The 21,833-nt window shown below is 36.9% G+C and overlaps 1 protein-coding gene across 5 annotated transcripts in view; it reads right to left on the bottom strand.

Annotated features, from left to right (window-relative positions):
• The window catches only part of Tps1 (Trehalose-6-phosphate synthase 1), a 36,841-nt gene that overhangs the window by 6,191 nt on the left and 8,817 nt on the right, over window positions 1-21,833 (bottom strand). For all 5 annotated transcript variants that reach the window (XM_078196260.1, XM_078196262.1, XM_078196261.1 and 2 more), the window contains one exon: window positions 11,409-11,565. In XM_078196260.1, the coding sequence (XP_078052386.1) occupies window positions 11,409-11,565 (157 nt within the window). The remainder of the gene's footprint in view (window positions 1-11,408; window positions 11,566-21,833) is intronic.

Below are 21,833 nucleotides of genomic sequence, written 5' to 3'. Positions count from 1 at the left end.
AACGCGTTACGGTTTGAGAGAAGAACGAAGGAAAATATAAGGTTGTTATATGCGCATATGTTCAATATTGCTTACTGTTAGATAATTAAATTATGTGTCCTCATGCAAAATGGTCTTTGTCAATTGCAAAAGCAACAACAGAAGTTCTTATCTTCCTTCAATAATCTTAATTAGCTGACATTTTGAAATGCTTGTAATCTTTCAACTGTTTCCAATCGCACCATCCCACCATTTCTATCAGAATTGCATAAAATTCACTAACGATAATTGCCGAACAATCGAAGCAATTAACCCGTCTCGCAAACAATAACAAACTCGCGTCATAAGCTGAAAGATCGATAACCACGTGCAAACAATAAGAACAAATAAAATGTTCAAGGTTTCACCAGAATAAAATTCCTCTCTGAAGTTTGACAAATAGACGTACACCAGAAACGAATACAATACGATTTTCTTGCTCGTCTCGCTACTTATTGATTGCTTCTATCCTTCGCAATGTTTGTAAACATTGCCGGACGGCAATGTCGTAATATCTCGACGCGAACAGTTATGTAGACGATAACAACGTCGGCGCCGGTTTTCAAAAATCCAAAAAAGACTGGTACAATTTTAATCTGCGGACCCTGGAATATCCCGTTATAGTTCATTTTATTGAACGCTATCGTCGTTATGTCATCCGCACAGTTCTGCAATAATTTGATACAAAACCGCTTCATATCGCGATCGATGGAACGCAAACAACGCTGTAGTCGGCAAATGGCCTGGCAAGTGGAAATAGTGAGCAATAGTCGGACAAGATGGCTCAATCGTACTGTATACTCGCGTGTCCCTCAATTTATTTGAACTGATACCATCGAAACAGGAGTTATAATTTCATAGAAATCATGCAGCTGTTTTTATTCGATTTTACTATCGCCCGACAATTTTTCCTGCAACTACTATTCCTTAGTTATTTCTTATATCTTAATAACTTGATGCAAAAAGCGCGTCTGATCTCTTACATTGACTTCAAACCAATACAGAAATAAGAAAGGAATTCTTATTCAAATAAGAAATAAATTCTTGAAGATAAATGGGAGTAATTAGAGCAACAAGCTATTAAAAGACTTTATAAATCTTTACCAAAAAGAATAATGTTTGTTGTTAAATGTAAAGAAGAATCCACGAAATATGCATCATTGAATATGATTCATTGGTTATTGCTACACAATTTGCAGTTAAATCTGTTAACATTTTATCGCACTATATTTCTATAAAAATACTTTTCTTTTTGAAATAAAATTGTTTAGACTGGCGAAATTCAATTATACTTCATTTATGTATGTTTATAGTCGTCTTTGCAAATTTGTATAAAAACGTAATCTTGATTGTAATGTTGAATAAATAAAAATCGCTTATCTTTAAAACGTTCCATCTCTTATATAGTATATACTTTGATGAAAAATTTGGAAGTTCGAAATTTCTTCGCGGTTTACCTCGCAATGAACTGCCCGACAGATCATACGTTGCACAACGTTGTGTTTTTGTCTCGATCACGATCATACGTCAGATTCACCACCCTCGATGGTTATGTCTGCGCGAAGAGACATTAATAAATTATCAGCGATTAGTCTCCCATTGGCGTTTACGTCAATCGCTGGTCGAAAGAACGTGTTTTCACGAGCCCGCGAATCGAGAAGGATCACCGCGCCAATAAACAAACCACGACCGACGGATAACAGAGCGATTAACACGCGACGATCGGACGAAATTGTCATAGTACTCGCCGTTATCTAGTCATTTGTTAGTTAATTAATTGCTCAAACAATCCCTTGTCGGTTCACCGCATCTTTTCCTCATTGACCCCGAACCTGGCATTCAATGCAACTCGTTCAAAACATTTTAACCCCAGTGATTTTTGTTGATAAATTCAACTCTTCGACAATTATGGAAATGTTCAATTTTTGATTAAAACAATTCTTTACACTTTAGTATTGCACGTTGTAGAATCACTTAATGTTAGAAAACGATTATATAGATCAAAATAATGTATGTATACATATATTTATTTTTTATTGCGTATGTATTATTGCTAATATTATTACGTATGTATGATATATTAATACTAATACTTTCATGAATATATGTATTTAATAATCCGAGCTTTCCAGCTATGAAATATGACTTTGTTAACAAACTTCCTCACTTAACCGTTCATTACTCTATCCAAAAATTGGGTAACTACAGGAATTTTGTTATTTTCCAAGGCATAAATAACCTCGACATAAAGACAAGTCGATTGTACAGAATACCGTAGGTCTTCGTAAACAATTAAACGGAGATGCAATATTACAATCGTGGAGATACAAAGTCTACGATACAAGAAAATCATAAAATTATTTTACAATGATCTTCTGCTCGTTATTTTAGCTACTGTATACACTACAAACATAGGGATTGAAATAGACGTTGCCATGGTAGTAAAGATGTCCAAAAGCTTTTAAGCTTACCTCCAATAGCAGCACAGACCGAGGGCGAAAGCATCGCTAAAGAACTATGATGATCGAGGATCGAACAGCGGGCGAGTTCTCGCAAGAATTTTGCAAACAGGACTGTCGACGATAGAACAGCTAGATCACGTGCGACCGACGCGTTTTAACAACATGTTTTGTATAAAAGAAAGGGGTTGGTTACGAGCGGAGGGGGAGAAAGAGGACGCGGATCGGTTTGCCGTGTATCTCGGTCGATTGTGATGCAGCGCGGGTGTATGACGCTCGTCGAGCATCCCTGATAACGGACAATTAAAATTGTTTTCGATCGTTCCGTTCGTTTTTCAACGACCGAGCGCGCGCACCCGCCGCCGCCGCCGCCGCGTCGGATTGTTTACCGTCTACGTTGTACGCGAAACCAAGTAATCGCCAGCGAAACGTCTGACCTCTGCCTGTTGCGAAACAACCGGCGGTGTATAATACATAATGTGTTCTCGTAGCTCACGACTTTCTGTGCTCTAGCGCTTTACGCCTTCCCGTGATTACTCGGACGCGCTAACGAGCTGAGTGATCAACCTAGATTCGCCGCTTCTGCTTTCGGTGTACTTCATCTTGCGAACTAGTTCAAGATAAAGAGAGGCTGAAAGCTTCACTGCCCTTCGTTAAACATTCGTCAGTGTGCTACGGTTATCAGTCACAACGACGTTGTGTTTATATTTTAATTTTTTGGCGAAAGTTTAATTTTCCTTGAATTTTACTGTTTTATACGTTGTCATTATTAAGGCCTCAAGTAAGCTAGGTACTTTGTAAAAGTCGCTAATGTCCCCTTATTCTATACTATCTTATTTTATTTTTACATTTTATTTTATTATATGGTAGGTGGATGTATAAGGTTATAAGCCGTAAACAAGAAACAAGAAATGTGAAAGGACATTTCAAGGGAGATCCACCTTTTCAAAATGTTTGCAAGCACCGTTTTGATTTATATAAAAGATAGAGAGAATTAGATTCCAATTTTCTAAGTAACATTGGTAATATAGGAAATAAGATATTATTGAGATAAAGTTAAAGATTTTTCATCTTCATCGAAAATGTACAAATCTTAAATGACTAAAAACGCCATGCAACATATTTTTGTTGAAACAGTTGCACATATAGAACGATTTTATATAAATAATTCAATACTTTGCGCATGTATACTTATACACCTGTTGCACAAACGAACACGCTCGAAGAGAAGATGAACTTCGTTTCTAACGTAGCAAATTATTCCGCATTGTGTTAACGATGACACTACGTATAGTACTAATATCCAAATAAATCGACGTAAATAATGTTCGTCTAATGACGGCGAACTCGTAAAAGAGAATTATCGTATGGACGTTTTATCCGAGCGAATGGTCATTGAACGAATGTAATCCCTCCTCGTAATTGGAAAATCGAGCAACCCGGGATGTTCAACAATAGATTGCTAAATATCTGTATTTTCGCGATTTTTCCGCGACCGATGTCAAACGTCAAGATTACGATGGCCATTGTAAAAGTCATCTGCTTTGCGTTCTATCGTGATACACCCCCATTTCCAGACTTCAGCAGCGTCCGCTTTTACCACGCATCCGCGTCACAACAGTTTATCCTTTCACAATGGGATCACTGTGATTTTATTGTTTCGAATTATATCTATCAACGTCGACTGGTTCTCGATAAGATTCGCGTTCCTCGTAACACTAAAACGTCAGAAGCGAAGAATATCTGCATTTCACGAAGTGAACTGTTTGCGAGATGTTCATTTCGACGAGTTCTCTCTACGCATCAAAATTCTCTGACAAGTGAAATTCGCATTTTAAATATTTTGTATAATTTAGCAAAGATAAATTAGATTGGAACGGATTTTTAAAAAATTTTTAATTTTTCATTTTCCATTTTTATATAATTCTTAACGTATTACGTAGAAATCTACGTTACAACTAAAACTAGCCCGCGATTTCGAATTCGCTACTCGAATAATTTTGAAAATTCCATTCAAATGATTTTAAATTCTCTACTCGAGTAAATAGACAAAATAATTTCTGACAAACAATGAAGAATCGTTATTCGAGTATAATATTCTTCTAAAAGAAATGGTAATAATCGTAAAAAGGAATTAATGAGGATAATAATCTTAGATAAATAATTATTCGAAACAATTGAACTAATATCTACCTCCGATTTCTAGCAATCCATCTAAAATACGATACTCTTCTACCTGGTCAGCCGGGGATCGTTCTTGACATTACGAGATAACTATTCTACTATAAGTAAAGCAGAAAATGACAGGAGAAAAACTCGTTGAGTTTATGATCTTTAAATAATTCAGTTCGAGAGGCCTTGCACTTTGCATGAAATCGATCACGCGGCCTCGAAGGTCGATCTTGAAATATTCCAAGACGCGCTCTGCCGCTTCCCGGAGGCAATAGGAGAAACAAACCTTCGCCGCATCCCTTTTTCGCTCCCACGCGATCTCGCGCCCGTCAGTTAGCGTTTACGCGATCGAAATGTGTCAGTCGTCAATGATAGCGCGTCACAGCGAAATCCTTGTTATCTCGGGTCCCGCCAAGCTGACTGACAGATCGCATTGGCGACATCGTTCGCCGTAAAACTGGCGAGAAAAGTTCGCGAAACGCGGCCGCTCCACGTGACCAGCATCCGGCGAACCGCGTGGGCGTAATCGCCGAGAAATTCGCGACGTAAGCGAACGCGAATCGAATCTAGGTTGACCGACCAATCGATCAATTGAACCGACGCTAATGATCGACGAGCGTTAACCCTCTTATCGTTTCCTTGCTTTTCAAGAAGATCATTAACAGTTTCGGTCTTAGAAATGTGTTTCTTCATTGGAAACAGTTGCCTGCGTATCTCGAATGTTCAGAGAGAACTTGTAATGTGTACATTCTGAATCATCACACGTCTATGTCAAGTAGAAATTTGCAAATAATTTAAAACCGCGCGTGCTGCCGAAAATTAATTGTATTATTGCTCTACATTCACCAGAAGGATTTTTTTTAATTGCAATACAAAATAATAAAAAGGAAAGTAATACTAGTAGAAGAATTAAATAAAAATTATTTAGCATGTGCACTGGAAGCATTGAAGATTACGATACAAATTTCCAAAAAGATTTATACACATTTCTATATTAATGTTAGTTACTGTTATATTACTTTTACGTTCAATTATTGTGTCATTATCAAATATATTGTTATATTATTCCATTTGGAACACGCCAAAACAATTGAAGCGCGATTGCTATTGTCATGTATTTAAATAATCATCAAGAATGTACATATATCACTGAATCCTTGGCGATCTTGTCTATCCATCGCACGCTGTTTCTATAGGGTTCTCCAGTAAGGGCGGGTCGATTTTGAAATGGAATAAAATGGGCTGTGTATGAGGTATTAACGGATTTTTTTTTTTTAATTGAAAAGCCGGTGTATGCCATTATATATGGAATATGAGATCGTTCAAATGCCCCAGTGGCTTTGCACGGTGGCACGTATCCGAGAGGTCCAATTATCAATGATATTGCCGCATAGCTCCGACTGAATTTGAGCGATGGCCTGGGCTATGTTGACTTTGAGAACGTCGGTCGATCGTGGCTTACCGATATAGACCTGCGACTTTAGAAAACCCCACAAGTAGAAGTCTAGAGGGTTCAAATCGCACGATCTTGATGGTCAATTCCAGTCAGCGAACAAACGGCGTTGTCTGTGGTCATTAACTGGTCTGTGGTCCTGGGTGAGGTGGATCTTGTACAGGTGTAGCCAAGTTGAAGACTGCGAAAGACCAAGTTCTTGTGCACGGCGAGGAATCGACTGCCTCGGGTTCTCCTGCACACTTTCACGGACAGCGGCGATGTTTTCAGCCGATCTGGCTTTCCGTATACGTACGAGTGTTGGCTGATCATTTACCGAATCGGCCGTCTAGAATTTGGCCACCGAACGTTGGAGGGACGACTTTGAAGGGCCATCGCGTCTACCATAAAATAGGTGCAACGTTTTCACTAATAAACACTCATTTTGACAATACAATTTTGTCATTTGGGCGTGCTTCTCAATTGTGTAACTTGACATGGTGATATGGCATAACCGACTCAATTGTTAACAACAGATTTAATCGACTCATTCAAAACAACATGGTCGCTACAGACTGTCAACGTCGACCCGTCCCTATTGGAAAACCCTCTACTTGTCCCCAGATCGTCGATGATCATCGGATGCACCGTTAAGTGCAATTTCGACGTGTCTATCAATTGCATGCGTCCTCTATCAGTTATACGCAGCAATCATGGTGGATTCATCAATATTTCGCAATACCAGAAAAGAATATATCACTTATCAATAACAATTGTATTCCCCATTTCCAGCAAATATGAAAGAGATAGAAAGATAAATATGAAAGATATATATAAATTACTGCACAAGCATTATAATTAATAACCAAATATTAAAGAATCTAATACGCGTTGATCTTGAATATTAAGAAAAAAGAATCTACAAAATTTCTAAACAACAGAAAGAAGCTACACCGCATTCGACAAAGTTAAAAGGAAAAGATAAACGTAAACAATTCGTGAATAAATAAAGGACGATCCTAGAATGACGACCGGTAGAAAAAAATAAAGGTCCGAGAAGCATGTATTGAAAAAATTATAATAATAATAATAATAATCTTTTCATGTATGGAAGTAGAAAAAACCCTTTGTTACAAAAAAAATAGTAACAAATATAGAGATTCCAGACAAAAATCGCATGACAAACAAAAAGAAAAAAAAAAGAATTATCGAAATAGATTAGAAAAAATACATAGACGAATTTAACGACAGGCAAATCAGATAAGAAAATGGGAGAAAATCGGAACGCATGACCACCCTAATCGCAAGGACCATTTATCGAGCGTAGGCGCGATCCCTATGCGAATGATAAATCGCCGGGAGATTCGCCGGCGTCACGCCACCGATAACCCGGCACGACCTCCCAACACGATAATTGTGACACCGTGGATCCTTGCCTCAGATCCATTCGTATCCGAGCTGATCGACCCTAGCGAGAGCCATTTAAGGAGTTGCTCCAATATTTCTTCGTTGCGATACCCGAATAAGGTCACGCGGATGTTTGATCGATCGGATTCGCTTCCAAGGTCCGCCTCGTAAAGATCCGTCGAGCTTCCCTCGTGTACAAGAAACCGTTTCTCGGAAAAAAATCTCTGTATCAATATCGCGGCCCGTGTGACAGAAATTATCGTATGAAAAATTAGTTATTTTGCAGAGCCGAACTCTGAGGTTTGTTGCTTCATCGAGAACCGTCACACTCGATCAGAGATCATCGTAGATTCCCCGTGCTCTTTGAACACTTTCAACCAGCCGGCTGTTTTTGACGAGTATGAGGACATCGCAATATTTTATGAAGAAACGGGCCGATTTCGATCACGAATGACGCGAGACGACAACGGGGAGGCAATTGAGTCGTTGCACGAGGAATTGAATTTATTCCACGGCGCATCGCGATTCGATTAAATCAATGCTGGACGATTCGGTTGGTGATGATTAGCGTCGATTAACTCGGACTGCCTAAGCATCAGCTGGTCGAGGTCAAGTTCAAAACAGCTAACAACGAGGTAACGAATTGGCAACCGTGATCTTGATGCTCGATCCGGCTTCAGAAGAATCTCGAATTTATCGGACTAGAATATAGATCGCTTCCTTGGATCAGTTTTTGTTGATCGTCGAGATCTATATAGAGAAATAGATAAATTCCTTCGCGAAAATATGACTTAAATATAAGTTAATATGAGTTAGACGTATACTGTGTAACATATTCGTATGCGTATGAAATTGTAGTTTTCGGTTAAAGTCTTCTAATAGCGAAAATAAATCGGAACGTATTTACAAGCGGTAGACTACAGCGCACTGAAACACGAAGCTATGAATAGAGTAGAAACATTTTTAGACTTCGGTGAATCACTAAAATATAGCGTTACGCATTAGCGTGTGTAAGTAGAAGCAGTTGGTCATAAGCAGACCCGTTCAATAAATCGTATACTCAATCTCATTTCTCTCTCTCTCTCTCTCTCTCTTTTAATTGACTACATTTTTAATGTTAACAATTTTCTTGATAATAATTCAAGTTCCAAAAATTTTAGGCACCAATTTATAGAAGAAAAATATATTTACTTTAACATTCGAAGTTGAACCTAAACTGTAAAATTACATTTTCTCATATTTACTTTTTTACTCTAATCGTTTCTTCCTCGAACACTCTCATATTTTATTATTTGTTTCTATACTTTTACTTACACGTACTTAAGATAACTTGTGTTTTATCTGCTATCTACAGTCTTACAACGTAACAAAAAGAATTATATTCGTTTTCCTTGCGCGTTAAAAATGCGATTAAGAGGTTTGCACACGTGCTCCACGAACTGGTACAGTCTAGTAATGTCACTGTCCCTAAATACAATAAAACTCGGATGCCAATATTAAAACACCCGTGTTCGACTAAACATTTTTTGTTACAGCTAATTGCTACTTAACAAGACAGTATTTGTTTAGACGATTTTGTAAAAGAGAAATTTCAAAAATATGGACAAAATTTTTACATCCAATTTCACATGTTCTCTTTATTCTATATTGCATTATTTGTCCTAATGCTTCAAGAAGAGATCATAATTGAGGCAGTGTTTTGTAATAATTTTAGTAAATACTTTTAATAAATGTAATTCTATAAACTATATATATATTAGAAGTTAACATGTATATAATACATATTATTCATTATAATATATTTTAATATTATAAATATTTTAGTAAACAATACTTTTAATCAATATTTCCAAACCGTCTGTCTCGCAATGTATACGATCTAATCATATCGTTGAATAAGGTCGACAGCCTGTGAGTAAACAAATAAAACGAGACTTGAACAAGGAAAAACTGACCACGATAATTCTTCGAACCAATACTGATTCCACTGTCAATGGAAGAACCCGAGTACAATTTTTGTACTCGCAGTGAAAGTTCTTCGAACGATACTTGTAAACTGATAGCACAAGCACAGGCAAACAAAACGATCGTTTATCAGTAGACACGATCGCTCGAATTATGGGGAGGCACGCTGTCAATTGGAGCATTGGAATTACGAACATTTTCCTTCATTCAACGAAGAGAATCGCTAAGATCGAAAAGAAAGAATTGCTACGATACCGAAAACACGAAATTCTGGATGCTGAACTTTCTAATCGATGTCTAAATAAACTGGGATTGCAAGAGCTTTAATGAATCTCTTCAGATAACCCTGTTCGCAATTTAACCTCTGCTTCAGCTTCCTCACTTTCTAGTAATGCTGTCAGGCGAGAAATAGATCTTCTTTTTGTAAACGCCTTATCACGAGAAGTTTTTTTTACAGTTTGTAGAAATAATTTGTTTAGTCTGTGAATGTCATTGGAAACTTGGTGGCCACAAAAGGTGGCTGAAGTGGTCCATTGGTCGAAACCAAATCGTACTTTGGAAAACTTAAAACATTCTTCTAAAGCTGCAATTCTTTTTTTAGATCAGAGTTTGAAACACCTACTTTAAAATAGCACTTCTGGATTCTAAGTTTAATGTAACCCTTACCTACTGTAACCCTTTACATGTGAGGTCGTATCGAAAATTGCTAAATTTCTCAAAATCACCTTCCAATATAATGTTAATATTATCAATACGTACGAAGAACAGAATATTGTCGCCTAATAGTTAAGTAAATTTTGCAATTCAACGAGTCAGAGATACGTGGTTCTCCGCAGCATGATTGCGGTGGTAAATCGTACGACGGAATATTTTTCGGTAACACGATCTAAATGGAACATTACCGGCAATACAGGAAAGAATGAGTCAACCGTGACATCGAGGCACGACTGAAACTATCAATGCCAAGGTCAAAGCAGCTACCGGTGAACCGCAATCGTCGTGTCGCGTGGCGAACAACCTAAACGTCACTGTCCACGCGACAACCGCGTGAGAATGCGTTCGCGCCGAGTGATGTACACATCGAGCGTAATCCGAATTATTTGCGAAATTATTCCGCAGTCGAAATGATTCTGCACCGCAGAGATAACTGCTGATAAACGATCGACAGTTTCCGCAACGATGGAAAAGTTTTTTAAAGAAATCTCGCCTGTTAACGAGGAAATAATTTGTACAGGCGCTGAAACCTATCTAAAACACGTACATATTTGTCATAAATGCATAAAACACGCGGGATAGTTACGGCCATCTTAGGATTTATGAAATCGTCGGAAATAGGTCATCGAAGACCGGAGCGAAACGATTCGAGGAAACAAATATTAACGCGAAACAATTTATCCCGGGACATTTATATAAAATATCATGTTGATTGAGACGATCTCGCGGCGTCATGTACCACGCGGAAATTATATTTAGCGCGATCGAAAATAAGCATAGGAATATGCTCTAGCTTTAACGCTGAAACGATCGTTTTTCTTCTTCAAGCGGTATGCGGATAACGAATTTATTTCATTAGATTCAAATATTCATTTTTCTGCTAATCTAACACATTTTCTTCATTTTATTATTATCCGTAAAACTTATGAATAGTACAAAATTAATTAACATCATATTACTACAAATTTTTAATGTAAATTTTAATTTAAATTTTACTTTGATTTCAATTTATTATTCATTAAATTTAATTTCAAGTTTAAATAAATTTTAATTCAATTTAAATAGATGAAACACTTCAATTCTATGACACTTTTGAGATTGTTGGCCCGACAATCAAAGTGTTACAGGTTCGTCGTATCCAATTTAACATCATCTGTTAGCGTCTCGCCATGGTTCTTTAAATCGCCGAATGTCACAGAGTAAAAGCTATGTAACGAATAACGAAGGAAGAGATGACTTACCTTGCGGGACAACAAGCCTGCTGTCGGCGTACGATCGTTAGGATCGGACTCGGGAATCGGTTCATTAGGGTTCTCCATGTGCATCCCCGGCCATCCGACCCAGACGCCATTTCCGTTGATTACTACCGGTGCTACCGCAGTTACGAGACCTCCGGCACTGGAAAGATACATATGTAGACGTTATTAAACGAAGACCAGTGAACTTATTATATTTTAAATTACTTAATATTTTTGCTAAAATATATTTTTATCGGAATACATTTTTGTTCAACTACATTTATATATATATATATATATATATATATATTTTTGTTAAAATACATTGAATAATTCAACTGTAATCTTATCTGTATCTAGGATACTAGAAATGTATTTAATGCATTTAATGCAAGGATTTGGAGATTGGAGAAAATTTAGCAGTGGGATAAGTGCATTGCTACTTTTCATTTATAAACAGTAATAAATCTTGCAATGTTTCGCAAAAAATAGCAAAATAAAAGACAAGGAAAAGCTGAAATGAACAAAATTTTAAGTTTGAAAGCATTTTTAATTTTTAATTAAAAAAATTGTTTATGTTTTCATTTCTTTCTCTCATTACATCCATCTACTCTAATCCTTAAGACGGATCTGCATCACAAGCAAATCCAACCAACATTTTCACACCGAAAAATTAGAACATTGGCTGCGGTTAGACCGTTAAGCATTATCTTCGCAACGTAACTTATCAAAAGATAGTTCTCTTTTACTGGCTAGATAATCGGGCCTGTAGATTACAATTTTCCAAAATAACCAAAAGTTTGGAGTGAAATCGCGTGAGTCAGACATGAGTCAGACTGTCTATATCAGACGAGTGATTAAAATTAGTGTAGCCCAGTATCAAACGATAAGATAAAAATTGTAAAAACTGTATCGAATTCTCGAGGTGTGAGAAGGACAGAATTAGCGTAGCCTAGCAACCAAAAATTCACGCTAGAAATCCGCAAGGATTATAAACTAGATACTAAAAGCTCGTAAAAATAAAAAGCTAAGTCTCAAAAATGGCTATACCTAGGGAACGTTCGATTAGACACTGGCAAACCTCAATGATTGCAAATCCTAGTCTCGATCAGCATGTAAGCGTTTCCTAACCGCACGTGTGCAAACCTCGGACGGATGCGTGACCATGCGATGACTTTTCTAGAATGGCCGCGATCTAACGTGCTCTCTGACCTCAGTCATACATTTGCACGCGTACCAACGAAGCATGTTTGGACTAAAACCAACTTTCTTCGCTTTTACGTCCGATGAATAATCGATCCGTGCTTCGGATTCCACAATGAAATTAAAGCTACTGACTTACACGTGTTGGTACGTCGACTGATTATAGACTAAACAAATAACATCGCTGACAGATTTGTCGCTGACCCATTTTTATTTGAACTATTCACATCATTGTTTCTAAATAGGAACAATTACATTTCTCTTTTTTTTCAATTACTTATCATTAATCAAAATCAGCCAATTTTTATTCAAAATTTTTTTGTACTATAATTTTTTTATGAATACATGAGTATCAGCCTGCAACTAATGCAAAAGATAACAATAACTCAAAAATTTCATTCTTCCCTCAAGAATTTTAGGAGATCGAAAGAGACGTACCGATACTAATAAATATTTTTAATCGTTCTACCATTTGTCATTACGAATACTCGTTTTTATCATAAATGCATAAAATTCGCAGTCTATTAATCATTCTTCAAATGAGATGCGGACGGACGTAAAAGTCTGATGAGCACGTGTGCAGAAGTGGATGGGACGCGTTCGCAAACTAAGTTACTGGCACGCCCATGGTTATAAATTTGTAATCGAACTTGGCTGTTATCCAGACCCGAGACAAAAGGGCTTTCAACGACCACGTTCGAACGCACTAGGTCAGACAGAATAGCTGCAGTTGAGTCTGTTGTGCGCGGTCTGTTTCAAGGTGTGGTAGAAACACAGTAGAACCTCTTTATTATCCGATCTAGTCAAAGGACACACGAAGTGTTTCAATGGCAAAACAGAGTTACATCTTCGCGCATTTCATTAAATAAATTTTAAAATTAATTAAATTTAAGATACCAATAGGAAATTATTATGATCTCTTGAATTTACTTCAATGTTGATTGTATTAAGCTGCAATAAATACAGAGACATATGTGCAAGTGTGCACATATATTTTACCTTATAATAAAGATAACGCGCGCGCGCGCGTCGATTTTGTAAAAGAAAATTAAATTTTCTTTCCACCACCATATATCCACCGCGCTTTTTCATTACTTCAGACGCTAATGGATGGAAAAATAGTAAGTGGAAGTAACTGTGTACATTCCTCGGGATCACGAATTTAATCGGGCGTAGACTCAATGCCACGCCAAAGTAAATTACAGCACTAACTAATTACGGTACCAATTACCCGATGATGTTACGAAGAAATCTCGTTCGTCGATTTCGCCGCGTTTGTAGGATGTTAATTGCAAGTTACTATCGCGCTTCAGCGTCCGATCATCCGTCGGGAATAATTACACCTACGCTTCTTCAATCACCGGCCTAATCGTGAGCAGAGTGCTCTAGCAGCACGGACCTCCGCGATTATCGCTTTTTAATTTTAGTGCGAAATATCTTCGGCGGTAATCGCTTCTGCATACTGCGGTAATAAATCTATATATAGAACTGTAATCGGGAACCTGAAACAAATCTTTTGAACGATACCACTGCACTTGCGAGGAGCAACAAAAGCACAGCCAAAACAAACGAAATATTTGTTTTTATAGCCTGGTCGGTTACCGAAGTTAGTCGCAATTAATCGGAGGCTATTTAAAGGCGATCTCCTTATCGCGAGAAGCCCCGTGAAATCTAATCCGTAATAAGACATGTCAATTTCGATGACACCTGTTGTTGACATATAGAACTGTTAAGACCGCGGCCGTTCTAACAAGTAAGAATAGCGCGCGCGATTAAACCTGGGCCGAGACGCTATATCGATCGTGATCCTATCCGACTTAGATATTTGTAAATAATAAATTTGAAAACAAGGCATTTAAAGTTTCATTTTCCCAATAATAATTTGGTTCTTGAGAATAAGAAATTATTATTAAAGAAATAAAACAAAATAAATATAAAAATAGATATAAATGAATTTGTTAATAATAATTGTATAGTACTGCATTATCCAGATAATATTACTTCGTATGAAATAGTAGTATATTTTGAAGTTATGTTTTCTTCTTAAATGTCTCAGTATTGAATTAGGACAGTGACATGTTTCTGAATTCTTAAAAGACTAAATTCCTCGTCGATGCAATAACATTGTTTCACAGTGCCATTTAAAAGTGTAGCTCTTTACATTTGATTACACTCTTGAATATTTACGCAAAAACAGTGGTAGAGATTTTTGCGCATGATACTGGGAATAAAACAATGATGCGAGGATGACAACGGTTCTGGCAGATATATTAAGACCGACACAAATCAAATCTCCGGCGTCGTTGCAAAACAATCCAACTTACACCAGAGGATACTTTACAATTCACAGCTGTAATCTGTTTATAAATAAATTAATAAATATACTAATAAATAAATCGACAAGTAAATCAATAAATAAATTATGATAATATTAAGAAAATGGAATTCTGGCGCCAGTAAAGGAGCCTTTATATTGCAGAAAAATCTATTATTTATGAACCGAGTGAAAACAACAGCGCGTAAAGCTGCGCCGCAAACATAGTAGCATGCGCAGCAAACATAGTAGCCACGCGCATAGACGCATCCGATTTCGAGGAGCAATCAATGCCACCGCTGACGAACTTCGTGTTTTTCCACGACTTTTATTGTGCGCGAACCGAGGAAGTGGCTTGGCTAAGGCAACCGCGATAATATATTACCGCACACGTAATAGAGCCAGCCGGTGAACACGTGGCCGCGTGCGGAATACCTTGTGAATGAACACGATCTCGAGATCGCTATCGATACGATCCCATTTATCGTTATCTCGACGTTCTCGTCTCCGGTCGCCACGAGTTCCGGATCGCGCGCGTCCTCGAGTATCGTTATCGACGAGTATCGTATGAAGGAAGAAATCAAAAAAGAAATCAACGAATGCGGAGATAACAGTGTTTGAGGATCGCGCATCCTGATGATTTACGACCTGATGCGCGGAAAGAAACCGATTCGAGGACATCGGCTGCCAGGACATTTCCATTTTAACACTAGAACTACCAAGTCCTAAATACGACTAATGTACATGATTATATAAGAATAATAAAATTGGATTTATTATTTAGAGAAAGTGTCGAAGATGATTCGAGCACGAAAGACGATCGGGGAAAGTTAGATCTGATCAATTCCGGGGTCTGATCAGTGAGCACCGTTTTCACTATACTCAGTGTTAATTTCTCCAATAGCTAGGATCATGCTAAAAATCTAAAGTAATCTTGAAGCGGTTAGATTCTAGAACGTTCTAGGAATGTCCACGGTGTCGAGGCTAGTCGATATTCCCTCAAAATATTTCGATTTCCATCGACCACAACACTGTTATCAGTGCAACAACTCATTCGCGATTCCCCTTTTCGATTTTGGCGCGGCGCGGCGTCTGTTTACGATTCGTTGTTTGTTTGGCCCGGTTGCATCGGTCGCGGATACGGCGATTGCAACAATAAAAACCGGCCGATTATCTGTAATGCGTGTTGACAGAGGCGCGGGCCTTTAATCTCCCGTTTCTTGGCAATCGCGGTCGCCACGATACCCGTGGATCTCGCGAAACAACGGTCGAATCGAAGATAACGAGGAGGAGGAGGAGGGGACACGATGATGTCCCTGTTTTTCCGACGGAGTTTCTGCTTTACGAATGCGAGATTAGATTTGTCCCGGTTCTACGCGTGTATCATTTTCTACTTGATCGGATCAGTCGCTAGATCTAGTCTTTTGTATTCTAAATTACTCCCTCTTCGTCGATCTTCTCTTCGCGAGATACTAGCGAATTGCTACCAAGCAAATTTTCTAGCTGTGACTCCCTTTTTAAATATAACGACGATCAAATAGACTATGGAAATGGACGATTTTTAAATAGACTACATGAATAGATAAGAAATAAATTTGGTATAACATTTTCCGTTTTCATGAAAATCGTCTTTAAAGTTTATTCATCTCTGTAAAGAATGTAGTTATCGGCTATTCTACTATAGGTGTCTCGCGCAATATACATATATATAGCGCGTGACAATTAATGTCTGTAAACACTATTTCGGGCGAAGACAACTGCAATAGAAGAACAGATAACAACTAAATCCTTTACAAAGAATAATAAACTTTAAAATTAATTTTTTCGAAAACGGAGCTTCGAATGAAAAAAATGTTATACAAAATTTGTTGTACCACAATTGTTTCATGGACCTACAATTTCGTTCAAAGGCCCTCTGAGTTTTTCGAACGTTCTACACCTTTTATTTTATTATTTCCTTGGTCTTACAATTATTTCATTGAATCAACAATTTTTTTCAAAGATTCTACAACTTTTTGGATACCCTACATAATTTTCAAAGTTACTGCAAGTTTTTCTATTACTCTATAATTTTTTATAGACTCCATAAATTTCTTTAAGATCCCACAACCCTCTGTGGACTCAGGAAATTTCTCAAAAGCCTCATTCGTGACCATTTTGCATCCTATAGGGCCATTAAATCGTTACGATTGACCATGGTCACGCTTTCTATTTTTCTCCGAAAATACACGCCATTTATTTACGTACTGGTATCAACATACACACGGTTTCGTGATTCATCCTAATAATCGGATACAATTTCTCTATTTATGTCACACGCGGCCGGATAATCTCTTACATACTCTGCCCAAGGAGATGCGCGCTGGTCGATAATAAAGATAACATCGCGGAGTAAGTCGCTCGTAACACCCAAAATAAATGTATACCACGTTCAGGCGCTTACCCTACCTAAATAACTTTCTCAATTGTTGGATTTACACTTCAAGTGCAACGTATCTCGTATTCTTGTTTCACAAAATATTATAAAATGCAAGAACGTTGAGAGAATAAATTTTCACCTGTCAATTTTTGTTGCAGTAAATTAATTGTCAAGTATTTATAATTAATGAATTAACGTTTCGTGCAGATAGAAATCCGTATTTTAAATATTCAAATGCATAAAATATATATGTTTGCAATATTACTCTAAAGATAAGAAGTAATTTTATGAGACCCTTTGTAAGAATAATCAAATATACACGGTCATACAACACGCAGCAAGTATAATAAAGCGTCTGCTCACAATCTCCGATTGAATCAGAGAAATTTATTAATGCGTTTGCAGTTTGTTGCACAAGAGAGCTTCACTCAGTAATACAACAAATCTATTGCAACAATGATACCTTTTTTTACCAAACACAGCGCAACTGCAGCTGACATGTTGTACATATCCACTGGCGTGACTCGTCGCGTGTGACTGATTCTAAATCGGAATTTTCGGTAGCACCTATGAGCGAATTGAAACAGAATTCTATGAGCGTGTTCTTACGACAAATTTCGTCACTCGCAGCCCGTGCTTCACAGCGGAGCAAACCTGTCGACACAGAATCATCGCGTGATGTGTAATCATGAACTATTTTTTCGCCGACCATAAATAAACACGAGGAGTGCAACGCCGGTGCGCATCGATCGCTAATTGTAAGTCGTAGTTAAGAATCATTTTCTATCGTTTGAACGCGATTGAAAAATATTAAATTATCCTCCTATTGTAGAAAGATCAACTGCAGACGCGATAATCGCACGAACTAGAAAGACGAAATTGAAATAAAAAATATTTGACTTTCGAATAATAGTCTACTTTAGTAACGCAGTCTGAATTGAGAATAATATCATTTGGTTAAATCATTTTATTTGACGAACACTGCAATTTATAACAATTTTCTATTGGTCGTACAATTTTTCCAAGGATTCCACAATTTTGTCATTGAATCTATCATTTTTTCAGAGGCCCTAAAATTTTTTCTTCTTGACACGTGAGAATAATAAAATAAGAAAATGGAATATATTAATATCATCAGTTAATATGGAAGCATCGAACTGCGTAATGAAAAGTTGCACGAATTTCCTTATTTCAAGAGTAAAAGAACAGAAAAAAAGGGAGAGAGAGAATAGACAGACATTTATTGATTCACCGATCTCATGTTCAAGTACTCGTGTGCATCGTGAGAAGCCCTCAGTTCCCAGACACCTTATCAGACGATAAGGTTATTCCAATAGGAGACTATTTCCACAAACGTGCAAACAATAGAGAGAAAGAGAGACCTGCGTATTACACGAGTTCGCAATCTGCATTATTTTCAATTCTCCTTGGAACAGAAATTATATATTTCGACGACACTGATGGTGTCACTATAATTAGTATAGTACACTTTTCTCAAGATCAGTATAGATCTTTGAATTTTTATTATGCAAGATTATGCTAATCTGTTCTGAAGTAGCAATAGTAATAACTTAATTTTAATATTGCTAATTCTTTCATTTTTTGTTCGATTCAGAAGCGAAAAGTCAGCAGTTCTCGGACAGCCTGCAATCAATATTTGTATTAGGTTGATGCATATGAAACATCGGATGTTTACGTAAATATATAAAACTGTATATCTTTTTTCAAAAGCTGTTGATTTAATCAAAATATGCCCCGTTTGCTTTACTACACCCTTTTCAACAAGATATCAATACAGAAATGCCTGTCTTRAAMAAATTCTGATCTTTCGAATTAATAAACTCTGATATGGAATATTTCAGAGTGTCTTCATTTATATACTATTTAGCCCGTAAAAGCTCGGGCAGATTTTGCGCAGTTTTAGGACAGTGTTGTCATTATACGTTATTCGGCTGAAAAATGTGACAGCGACCTGTCATAAATAATGTCGGGATTAAGAGAAGTAGAATGAACCCTAGCATGAAAAACGTAAACACTTGAGTTTTTCTTCTCCGACGTCAGCTCTCCTACGTTGCCAGTAGGTTCGCCCTCGGCGCGTGGCTGTTCTATTACCCACCGCGCGAAGCATATTGAACAGCTCTGAATTGTATGATTCCAAATTGAGACTAGTCACAACCATAAAATCACGCGCTCGCATTTTACCGCATTTTCGTAACTTCCCCACTACCTCTCGGACGTTAGAGACTATTAACCCTTTGCGCTCGAAGCCACTGCCACTGGAAATCTGAAATAAATCTTCTGGCTTATAGTATTTCTATCTTATGCGATAAAGTGCATTTTATTAGGTCGGTGCATATGAATACTATATACTATTTAGCCTGTGTCAATACTATATACTATTTAGCCCGTAAGAACTGTCCTAAATGTTTAAAATAGCGAAAGTCGTTTGGCGAAAGATCTATATTTTATAAAATTTTATATTTTACTCCATTTAATTTCGCAATTGTTTTGTACGATGTATGCGTAGTTTATGTGGGCTAAACAGTATGTAAATGGAGACAGTCTGAAAAATTCCATACTATAGTTTATTGATCCGAAAAATCATAATTTCTTGAAGACAGACATTTATGAATTAAACTCGCGTTGGGAAAAGTGTATTGAAACAAATGGGGCACATTTTGATTAAATTAATAGCTTTTGAAAAAAGATATGCAGTTTTATATACTCGCTTAAAAATCCGACATTTCATATGCACCAACCTAATAATCACAAAAGCGAAGGAAATTCACTGAATTGCGCAATTAAATTCGCATTAGCGCCGATCGGACTACGATTCCTTACCATGAAGAGATTATGAATTTTCGATCATTTAGATCCTTCGTTTTCGAGCAGCCGTGAGTAATCGATCGAAGGAAACGAAGAAGTGACTAACTTTTTAGAGAATTTATTAAAAAATACTAATTTTTATTATCTAATGGAGCATAGAACCGTGACCTTAATTACTAGATTGCGGATCTTTATGGAAAATAAAAATGATGTACATCAATTGCAAAATGTAAGATCTAAGTACATTTTGATTTCTCCCTTTAATAATTTGGTGCTCCTTCAATCTTGTCACAGTTTTCAATTTTAAAGTCAGAGATCAGCGAATGATTACTTTCGGAAAATATTTTCCAGGTGATCCGGTGCACATCGCGCATGACAAACTATTAAGCACCGCGACACGGGTGCGTGAGAAACCGCTAACCTGTGTATTTTTCCCTGTGTCTCGACCGACGCATACTCCGCTGATATTTCTATCGGCTAGTTTACGCAACGGCATAAATTATCGGACAATCGAGTATTCATATGGAGGAGCGTCATCAACGTTGTTAATCTCGCGAGTCTCTTGCTAATGCACTTGAAAATCTACCATTGCAACGAATAGGGCCACGAAATCGTTGGAAAAACCGACAGTCTGTTTACCTAATTGCGGTTCTTGTTATTCGTAATGTGTTGCGGCGGAATAATTTATGTCCAATTACTGAATATGTACAGACTAATATTTAACAGAGTGTCTCAAGCTTTTTCGGCCAAATGATATCAGAAATCGAATACACAAAATGTATTTAAAAAAAGAAAACAGGAAAATAGCCTGTGCTTCATTAGTCATGCAAATATTGAATAACCGATACACATCGTAATTCCAGTCTACATTGTTGATGCGGTTCTCTTATTTCAGGCTCTCGTAATAGTAAATAACAGTCACTGGAAATGTGAGTAATGAATAAAAATAAAAAATGAAATATACTTTTCAATTTCAGTTTCAATGGAATCATGTACTATTTACATTGTTCTTCTCGCAATTAAAATTTTGAAAATTGAGGATAGAAAAGATTTATATAATTTCTATCGACAATCCCAACATAATCAAGGAAAGAAAATCCCTTCTATTCTAACTTTCTAATAGTGATTTGCAAAAGGAGTTATACAAACACTAAATTAAAACTCTCCGCGAAAATAAATGTGATAATTCACACATAAATTGATGAAATTCCAGTAACTAACAAACTCTCTAAAAACAGATAAACCACTTTGTATTAGCTGTAACACTGAGCTTAATGTTAAACACATTCTAATAGAATGGTCCATCGTTCACAATAATATCACGAAAAAGTTAAAAACATCCAGTACTGTCGAAAGATGTTTGAACAACTATAAATGTACAGCAAAAATTATGTCATATTTAGAAAAACCCAAATTGTTCAGCAAAATTATATAGAACTTAAGGAATCTAGATTAAGAAGATAACGTTGAAGCTATAGCGTTTAGTACAGATAATTTAATGTGCAAACTATTGTTACATTTACATGTAAAAATCCTACAATCGTAATCGTACAAGGGATCGCTAATTGATATCAAGCAGATGCTACATGAAACAGATTATAAAAGAAAGTAAATAATCGTCTGTAAAGCAAAGATCAGTAATCGATTTACGATCGAACCAGAGTTG

The sequence above is a fragment of the Augochlora pura genome, chromosome 2 (assembly GCF_028453695.1).
Source record: "Augochlora pura isolate Apur16 chromosome 2, APUR_v2.2.1, whole genome shotgun sequence".
Classification (NCBI taxonomy): domain Eukaryota; kingdom Metazoa; phylum Arthropoda; class Insecta; order Hymenoptera; family Halictidae; genus Augochlora; species Augochlora pura.
This window is presented reverse-complemented; position numbering and strand designations above follow the sequence as displayed.